General features: G+C 47.0%; 1 protein-coding gene across 1 annotated transcript; it reads right to left on the bottom strand.

Annotated features, from left to right (window-relative positions):
• Positions 1-1,081: 1,081 nt before the first annotated feature.
• On the bottom strand, positions 1,082-3,273 carry LOC123183287 (desmethyl-deoxy-podophyllotoxin synthase). The gene is made up of 2 exons (XM_044596063.1): positions 2,330-3,273; positions 1,082-1,882 (listed from the first exon to the last, which is right to left on the bottom strand). Exons 1-2 carry the CDS (start codon positions 3,260-3,262, stop codon positions 1,265-1,267), a joined length of 1,551 nt encoding a protein of 516 aa, XP_044451998.1. The 5' UTR covers positions 3,263-3,273; the 3' UTR covers positions 1,082-1,264.
• Between the last annotated feature and the right edge of the window lie 7,015 nt (positions 3,274-10,288).

Raw genomic sequence — 10,288 nt, 5'->3', positions numbered from 1 at the left:
AACTGAATCTAACTGAGTGAATGTTGTGGTTAATTAAAATGCACAACTTTTTTTTCTAAGTTAACACCTACAGTTTTAGAATGTGTATATGTTTTTTACCAGTAGAGCGTGTCGTACTTTTTTTTCTTGTGATAACAAGGTTACATGCATCATTTCACGCATGCTTCTGCTAAATAAACAATGGGCAAAATTGAGGAAATCCAGAAATCATCATCTTCCCATTCCCTTGGGCTTAATTAAGTATAGAATCCCGGGTGTTTCTGGTATATTCTGCGGTGGAGGAGCTGGTCATCACCCTTGCATTCATCATGTCCCTTAGAATATGATCTAGCGGTCCAGGATTCATTTGAGCATTGTAGCACCTGAGACCCGTATTACTAGATATGTCCTCCCCACATGCGATGCACATATTAAAGACACAACAGAGGAGTGAATACGCTCAGCTGCCCCTGCAAAACGTAAATGCACCCAACAATCCATTGATGATCCATCAACGCAACGGCCTCCTAGCTGCGTGTCTCCCGCAACAAAGAAATTTGGAGAGATGCTTACGGGCGTGCCGCAGCTAGAAGACGACGACGACATCGCTGGATTTTTTTCTACTTGCTAAACGCGAGAGAAGCGTGCAGTGGGTATGTTGTGCAACCGATGCGCTCTCCGTCTGTGCAGAACCCATCTCCACACCTTGCTCTGTTCGTCCACGGTCGACGGAAAGACGAGATGCGCACTGTGAGAACCGAACTTGGCAACAGCTCAGTTATGTCCAGCCAGCGCCCAAAGCAATTATTCAATCGGTTGGGCGTCGCCTGGCCCGTGTATTTATACGACATTAAATGCAGCCCTGACCTACACAACGGCCGTATAAAGTGAGGTATTTGGGAAGCTTGTAATTAAGCCGCCCGGTATTCCAGATGGCTTATTAAAAGTAGTCATCACGACATCACGACGCACAAGCGGACGTCCTGGATATGGGCTGCGCGTGGCCGCATATCCAAAAATCCGCGTCGGTATATATGGCAGGTCTCACCAACCATGATATAAGCACCTGTTGATGAATAGTAATGTGAAAGCATTAACAGTGTCACGGGCAACACACTGATCTTTCATACTGTATTTGGTAGTAGTACACAACACATATCACTGTTACATAAAGCTTTGTCGTACACATAGCATAACTGCTTCACATGCAGCACTGCGCACATTTATTCGGCTGGCTATGCTTTGAGAGCATTGGGTGTTCCAGGTTCCAGCTGCGGTTGTTCTTCTAATAGAGGGGGAAACGGGGAACAGGATGCAGATACAGGTCCGCCTTCTTGGTAACTGTGGCTCCAAACACCTCTGTCATGTCTACTTCCTCAGGGTTAACTCCGGCGGGCAGCTCCCAATCATAATGGTAAAGAAGACTAGCCAGAGCAATCTCAATATTGGCATTTGCGAATCCTATCCCCGGGCAGATTCTCCGACCGACCCCAAAAGGAGTGAACTCGAAGTTCGTGCCTCTAAAGTCCGCAACACCGTCAGCCTTAAACCTCTCCGGCATGAATTTCTCCGGCTCATACCAGTACTTCGGGTCCCTAGATATTGCCCATACGTTGGTGACCACAATTGCGCCTTGTGGCACGACGTGTCCTTGAATCTTGCAATCTTGCAAACACATTCTGGGTACGAGTGGTCCGGGAGGGTGCAGCCGCAAGGTCTCCTTGATAACTGCTCTGAGGTAGTGTAGGTCATTTAGGGCAGCCTCATGTACTCTGGCCTGTCCTGCAAGAACGTGGCGTATCTCTGATTGTGCTTTCTGCATCACCCCTGGGTTCACCATTAATTCAGCCATCACCCATCGCAGGGTAATCATTGTGGTGTCAAGCCCCGCACCGAATACATCCTATGAAAATGATAAATGCATACATATAAATAATAGCATGTTTTTCAATTAATGTTCAGCTATGTTTCTCTTTAACCCATAATCAGCTACCCAGTTATTTTTCTATTTTCCTTCATATATGGTGATAGGAATAGGATCAAAGGTACCCACAATATACCAACATCTATCAGGCAGCTCGTTTTATATATAAAGCGAGGCGAAGGCTGTTTCGAGAGTATGAGCCTTAGTTTTCATTTTTCTGGTCGAGTAAGGAGGATTGAAGCAGTTGCACTTCAAGCAAGTTCTTGTGGTAGTAAATACAGTATCAAGTTCTTTTGTTTAGGGTAGTATCAAGTTATTTTGGAAACAGAGTAAATCTCAAGTTGTCAACACCACACTAGGTGAGAGTCTTTACCAGTTTGAAACGCTGGAGTTGCAGAGAGCGAGAGAGATCATTGATGATCTTACCTTGAGCACTTCTCTTATGACGCCGTGGGTTATGGAAATTGGCATGTCGGCTTCCTTCTGGATCCTCAGCAACACGTCCACCATGTCACGCTCGTCGTCAACTCTGGCCGACCTCCTCTCCTCGTGAGTCCTGAGGATGGTCTCCATGAGGCGGGACATCTCCTGTCGGTAACGCGCGGCCTTGCCGCATCTCCGCGGCAGAAGCCGCACCAGCCGTGACGAAGGGAAGAGATCGCGGAGGTCAAACAGCGACGACAGTTGCACTCCTTGCCTGACCAGCCTGTGGAACGCGGTGCGCTCGGGCAGCTTGTCCCCGTAGATGGCGCGGACGACCGACTCGAGCACGAACTCGTCGAGCCGCTCGTCGATGTTGACGAGCTGCGGGCCAGCACCGGGCGTCGCCGCCCGTAGCGACGAGACGAGGCAGGCAGCCTCCTCCTCGCGGATGCGCCCGAACGACCTGACACGGCGCGCGCTGACCAGCTCCGTCATGATGATCCGGCGGATCACGCGCCAGTGCTCGCCGTAGGGCGCGAACATGATCCCCTGGCCGTGCCTAGTGAGCTCGTCGACGCCCGGGCCGGTCAGCCGCTCCGAGAAGGCGACGTCGTGGCCCTTGGCGATGTCCCGCACGGCCTCGGCGGAGGAGACGACAACCAGCACGCGCTCGCAAACCCGGAGCAGCATGAGCGGGCCGTAGTGGAGTGAGAGGTCGCGCATGGTGCGGTGCGGGAGCCCGCCAAGCAGGTGGTGTAGGCTGCCGATGACCGGCAGCTGCCACGGACCGGGAGGTAGCCCCCGGTCAGGCCAATGCCGCGTGTGCTGGGCGCCGCCCAAGACGGCGCGCAGGACGGCATAGAGGAAGAGAGCACAGAAGAGGCATAAGCCGAAGCGGTAGTATGGCAGCAGCAGCAGCGTGGTAAACTGCTCCATGGGCGGAAGCGAGAGAGTTATGAAATGTGCAGACGAACAAGAGGCGGATATATATATGCGGAGGGACTAAAAATCAGTCACTGATTTCTATCAAAGTCTCAGTGGACGCCTCCATTGAATATTTTTTATGCTAGCTGCTTGTCAGGTTTAAATCGGCCTGTTAGGATGATGCGTCCAGCCTGTTTCTTTTTGTTTATTTGTTGGGCTGTGGTTAGAAATAGATCGTGCAAAGTGCAAAGAGGAAGCGTGTTGTCTTGTTTTTTCTCATTTTTTCTACTAGACTAGCATGTGTGTCCTCCACGCTCAGTGTCTTTCCCTATATCTTTTAGCATGTCATGATCAATGCACACTCTTAATTTTTCTCCATGTTTTTTTATTTTCCTCCATGATGTGTGTCAAGGTTTGCTCATATAAGATTTGGTTATATGATAATCTATTTAATCTATGCGCCAAGATTGGTGCAAATTTGTGTTGCATTTCCTTTTTCTGGTCGCAATATTGTTTATATTTTTTTCAAAATGGCTTGAGCCAATTCATTTTGGATTTCAAGGATAGTTTTCCTTTTGAATTTTATTTTTGTTGCTTCTTTTGAAATTATTACTTATTTCCATTCTTCTAATTTTTTCTTGTTCTCTTTTCTCTCATAATTCTTTCTTTGAAGTATGTTTGTGTTTTTTTTCATTTTTTTTATATTTCACTAATTCTTAATTGTTCACATTTATTTTTTGTCATTTTTAAAATCGTACTATCAGCTACATGTACATCCATCCACATGTGACTGCATTGATTATTTGTTTATTTTTTTGCCCTTGTTCCTTGTCGCGTTGATTATTTCTCTCAACTGTATTTTCATTTTATTTTTAATTTTAATTTTATTAAAAATTAAACATTTTTGTAATTTTGTTTTAAATATTTTTTATTAAAAATAGTTTTTATTTTGAAATTGTGGTTGCTCAATTGCACCCTACTGCAATTGCATGTCTCCAATGTGACTGCAACTTAGTGGTGTTTTGTCAGGGGTGAGGGTATAGTTTCATGTCTATCACTAAACATGCAATGACAAGCCGCATCGATTACAACTGTACGTCTTCAATCCGACTGTAACTATATGGTGTTTCATCAGGGGAGGGGGTAGTTGGTACGCAATTGCATGTCTACCACCAGGCATGCAACTATGTAATGTCTCGTCGGGGATGGGGTAGTTGCATGTCTGTCAGTATCCCTATTTTTTGTTAATTTATGCGCTCAAGAGATGGCGTATGAAATATGCTTGAACCGTTGCAACCATAAGAGTAAGTGTAACGGTTTTGGCATCTATGTATGGGAGTTTAAAAACGCAGTGCTAACTCAGCCAATCTATTTTTTAATTTCCATTTTTTATCTTTTTATTTTATTTTAAGTTATTTGTCATGATATTTTTTTTTTACTTTTTTGTGTGTCTTCAACAAAATAGGTTGTAAAATGTAACGAAAGTGGTCGTTCCAACAACGGTAACATCAGAGAATCTCACATTTTGAGGCCAGTTCATGATCGTACAGTGCAAAGTGAGGGTCCTCAACAAAGTGCAACACATGGAAGATGGTGGAGAAGCTTTGTTGCAGACAACAATCTGTAGAAGGTTCACCTGATGTTCTTCGATGGTGGGCGGTGAGAGATGGTGAAGTTGTCTGTCTGATACTAGGCATGCAACTACAAGTGTCGCCCTCGACTGCAACTAACTTTGTTTTATCGGAGAACGGCTAGAGAGACACGCAGTTGCATGTCTAACACTAGGCATGCAATTGCAAGTGTCGTCTTCGAGTGCAATTGCATGTCTACTCAAATGACTGCAACTAACATTTGTTTCAGATTAGCGACGGGAGAGGGGGCAGTTGCATATCTGAGACTAGGCATGCAACTGCAAGTGTCACGTTTGACTGCAATTGCATGTCCCCCAACATGGTTGCAACTGGACCTTTGTTTTGTCGAAGGGGGCGGGCCAGTTGCATGTCCGACACTAGGAATGCCACAACAGGTGTCGCACCCGACCGCGACTGCATGTCTTGTAACCCGACCACAACTGGACTTTTTTGTTTTGTCGGAGGGGGCGCCGCTAGAGGGGGCGGGCCAGTTGCAAGCCCGACAACAGCCACGCAACTGCAAGTGCCGCACCCGACCGCAACTGCTGTTGGAAATATGCCCTAGAGGCAATAATAAAATGGTTATTATTACATTTCCTTGTTCGTGATAATTGTCTATTGTTCATGCTATAATTGTGTTATCCAGAAATCGTAGTACATGTGTGAATACATAGACCACAACATGTCCCTAGTGAGCCTCTAGTTGACTAGCTCGTTGATCAACAGATAGTCATGGTTTCCTGACTATGGACATTGGATGTCATTGATAACGGGATCACATCATTAGGAGAATAATGTGATGGACAAGACCCAATCCTAAGTATAGCACAAAGATCGTGTAGTTCGTTTGCTAGAGCTTTTCCAATGTCAAGTATCATTTCCTTAGACCATGAGATCGTGTAACTCCCGGATGCCGTAGGAGTGCTTTGGGTGTACCAAACGTCACAACGTAACTGGGTGACTATAAAGGTACACTACAGGTATCTCTGAAAGTGTCTGTTGGGTTGACACGGATCGAGACTGGGATTTGTCACTCCGTATGACGGAGAGGTATCTCTGGGCCCACTCGGTAATGCATCATCATAATGAGCTCAAAGTGACCAAGTGGTTGGTCACGGGATCATGCATTACGGTACGAGTAAAGTGACTTGCCGGTAACGAGATTGAACAAGGTATTGGGATACCGACGATCGAATCTCGGGCAAGTAACGTACCGATTGACAAAGGGAATTGTATACGGGATTGATTGAATCCTCGACATCGTGGTTCATCCGATGAGATCATCGTGGAACATGTGGGAGCCAACATGGGTATCCAGATCCCGCTGTTGGTTATTGACCGGAGAGTCGTCTCGGTCATGTCTGCGTGTCTCCCGAACCCGTAGGGTCTACACACTTAAGGTTCGGTGACGCTAGGGTTGTAGAGATATTAGTATGCGGTAACCCGAAAGTTGTTCGGAGTCCCGGATGAGATCCCGGACGTCACGAGGAGTTCCGGAATGGTCCGGAGGTGAAGAATTATATATAGGAAGTCCAGTTTCGGCCACCGGGAAAGTTTCGGGGTTACCGGTATTGTACCGGGACCACCGGAAGGGTCCCGGGGGTCCACCGGGTGGGGCCACCTATCCCGGAGGGCCCCATGGGCTGAAGTGGGAGGGGAACCAGCCCCTGGTGGGCTGGTGCGCCCCCCTTGGGCCTCCCCCTGCGCCTAGGGTTGGAAACCCTAGGGGTGGGGGCGCCCCCCACTTGGCTTGGGGGGGAAGCCACCCCTTGGCCGCCGCCCCCCTGGAGATCAGATCTCCCAGGGCCGGCGCCCCCCCAGGAGGCCTATATATAGGAGGGGGGAGGGAGGGCAGCCGCACCACAGCCCCTGGCGCCTCCCTCTCCCTCCCGTAACACCTCTCCCTCTCGCTGAGCTTGGCGAAGCCCTGCCGAGATCCCCGCTACTTCCACCACCACGCCGTCGTGCTGCTGGATCTCCATCAACCTCTCCTTCCCCCTTGCTGGATCAAGAAGGAGGAGACGTCGCTGCTCCGTACGTGTGTTGAACGCGGAGGTGCCGTCCGTTCGGCGCTCGCTCATCGGTGATTTGGATCACGATGAGTACGACTCCATCAACCCCGTTCACTTGAACGCTTCCGCTCGCGATCTACAAGGGTATGTAGATGCACTCATCTCTCTCGTTGCTAGATGAATCCATAGATTGATCTTGGTGATGCGTAGAAAATTTTAAATTTCTGCTACGATCCCTAACAGTGGCATCATGAGCCAGGCCTATGCGTAGTTTCTATGCACGAGTAGAACACAAACTTGTTGTGGGCGTAGATGTTGTCAATTTCCTTGCCACTACTAGTCTTATCTTGTTTCGGTGGCATTGTGGGATGAAGCGGCCCGGACCGACCTTACACGTACGCTTACGTGAGACAGGTTCCACCGACTGACATGCACTAGTTGCATAAGGTGGCTAGCGGGTGTCTGTCTCTTCCACTTTAGTCGGAACGGATTCGATGAAAAGGGTCCTTATGAAGGGTAAATAGAAATTGGCATATCACGTTGTGGTTTTACGTAGGTAAGAAACGTTCTTGCTAGAAACCTATAGAAGCCACGTAAAAACTTGCAACAACAATTAGAGGACGTCTAACTTGTTTTTGCAGCATATGCCTTGTGATGTGATATGGCCAAAAGGATGTGATGAATGAGATATATGTGATGTATGAGATTGATCATGTTCTTGTAATAGGAATCACGACTTGCATGTCGATGAGTATGACAACCGGCAGGAGCCATAGGAGTTGTCTTTATTTTTTGTATGACCTGCGTGTCATTGAATAACGCCATGTAAATTACTTTACTTTATTGCTAAACACGTTAGCCATAGAAGTAGAAGTAATCGTTGGCGTGACAACTTCATGAAGACACGATGATGGAGATCATGGTGTCATGCCGGTGACGAAGATGATCATGGCGCCCCGAAGATGGAGATCAAAGGAGCAAAATGATATTGGCCATATCATGTCACTATTTGATTGCATGTGATGTTTATCATGTTTTACATCTTATTTGCTTAGAACGACGGTAGCTTAAATAAGATGATCCCTCGCAATAATTTCAAGAAAGTGTTCCCCCTAACTGTGCACCGTTGCGAAGGTTCGTTGTTTCGAAGCACCACGTGATGATCGGGTGTGATAGATTCTAACGTTCGAATACAACGGGTGTAAGCCAGATTTACACACGCAATACACTTAGGTTGACTTGACGAGCCTAGCATGTACAGACATGGCCTCGGAACACGGAAGACCGAAAGGTCGAGCATGAGTCGTATAGAAGATACGATCAACATGAAGATGTTCACCGATGTTGACTAGTCCGTCTCACGTGATGATCGGACACGGCCTAGTTGACTCGGATCATGTTTCACTTAGATGACTAGAGGGATGTCTATCTGAGTGGGAGTTCATTGAATAATTTGATTAGATGAACTTAATTATCATGAACTTAGTCTAAAATCTTTACAATATGTCTTGTAGATCAAATGGCCCACGTTGCCCTCAACTTCAACGCGTTCCTAGAGAAAACCAAGCTGAAAGATGATGGCAGCAACTATACGGACTGGGTCCGGAACCTGAGGATCATCCTCATAGCTGCCAAGAAAGATTATGTCCTAGAAGCACCGCTAGGTGAAGCACCCATCCCAGAGAACCAAGACGTTATGAACGCTTGGCAGTCACGTGCTGATGATTACTCCCTCGTTCAGTGCGGCATGCTTTACAGCTTAGAACCGGGGCTCCAAAAGCGTTTTGAGCAACACGGAGCATATGAGATGTTCGAAGAGCTGAAAATGGTTTTCCAAGCTCATGCCCGGGTCGAGAGATATGAAGTCTCCGACAAGTTCTTCAGTTGTAAGATGGAGGAAAACAGTTCTGTCAGTGAGCACATACTCAAAATGTCTGGGTTGCACAACCGCTTGACTCAGCTGGGAGTTAATCTCCCGGATGACGCGGTCATTGACAGAATCCTTCAGTCGCTTCCACCGAGCTACAAGAGCTTTGTGATGAACTTCAATATGCAGGGGATGGAAAAGACCATTCCTGAGGTATATTCAATGCTGAAATCAGCGGAGGTGGAGATCAAAAAGGAACATCAAGTGTTGATGGTGAATAAAACCACTAAGTTCAAGAAGGCAAGGGTAAGAAGAACTTCAAGAAGGACGGCAAGGGAGTTGCCGCGCCCGGTAAGCCAGTTGCCGGGAAGAAGCCAAAGAATGGACCCAAGCCTGAGACTGAGTGCTTTTATTGCAAGGGAAGTGGTCACTGGAAGCGGAACTGCCCCAAATACTTAGCGGACAAGAAGGCCGGCAACACCAAAGGTATATGTGATATACATGTAATTGATGTGTACCTTACCAGTACTCGTAGTAGCTCCTGGGTATTTGATACCGGTGCGGTTGCTCATATTTGTAACTCAAAACAGGAGCTGCGGAATAAGCGGAGACTGGCGAAGGACGAGGTGACGATGCGCGTCGGGAATGGTTCCAAGGTCGATGTGATCGCCGTCGGCACGCTACCTCTACATTTACCTACGGGATTAGTTTTAAACCTCAATAATTGTTATTTAGTGCCAGCTTTGAGCATGAACATTGTATCAGGATCTCGTTTAATTCGAGATGGCTACTCATTTAAATCCGAGAATAATGGTTGTTCTATTTATATGAGAGATATGTTTTATGGTCATGCCCCGCTGGTCAATGGTTTATTCTTAATGAATCTCGAACGTGATGTTACACATATTCATAGTGTGAATACCAAAAGATGTAAAGTTGATAACGATAGTCCCACATACTTGTGGCACTGCCGCCTTGGTCACATTGGTGTCAAACGCATGAAGAAGCTCCATGCAGATGGACTTTTGGAGTCTCTTGATTACGAATCATTTGACACGTGCGAACCATGCCTCATGGGTAAGATGACCAAGACTCCGTTCTCCGGAACAATGGAGCGAGCAACCAACTTATTGGAAATCATACATACTGATGTGTGCGGTCCAATGAGTGTTGAGGCTCGCGGTGGCTATCGTTATGTTCTCACTCTCACTGATGACTTGAGTAGATATGGGTATGTCTACCTAATGAAACACAAGTCTGAAACCTTTGAAAAGTTCAAGGAATTTCAGAGTGAGGTTGAGAATCAACGTGACAGGAAAATAAAGTTCTTACGATCAGATCGTGGAGGAGAATATTTGAGTCACGAATTTGGCACACACTTAAGGACATGTGGAATAGTTTCACAACTCACGCCGCCTGGAACACCTCAGCGAAATGGTGTGTCCGAACGTCGTAATCGCACTCTATTGGATATGGTGCGATCTATGATGTCTCTTACCGATCTACCGCTCTCATTTTGGGGCTATGC

Source organism: Triticum aestivum, chromosome 1D (assembly GCF_018294505.1).
Source record: "Triticum aestivum cultivar Chinese Spring chromosome 1D, IWGSC CS RefSeq v2.1, whole genome shotgun sequence".
NCBI classification, from domain to species: domain Eukaryota; kingdom Viridiplantae; phylum Streptophyta; class Magnoliopsida; order Poales; family Poaceae; genus Triticum; species Triticum aestivum.
The sequence above is the reverse complement of the archived record's forward strand: the minus strand, read 5'-3'. Positions and strand labels throughout refer to the sequence as shown.

What these genes read in the sequence shown, in the direction of transcription:
- LOC123183287 (XM_044596063.1), bottom strand. Translation starts at nt 3,262, where the DNA reads ATGGAGCAGTTTACCACGCTGCTGCTGCTGCCATACTACCGCTTCGGC. An exon ending in TCATAAGAGAAGTGCTCAAG is followed by an intron (nt 1,883 to 2,329) that starts GTAAGATCATCA and finishes TCATTTTCATAG; the next exon opens with GATGTATTCGGTGCGGGGCT.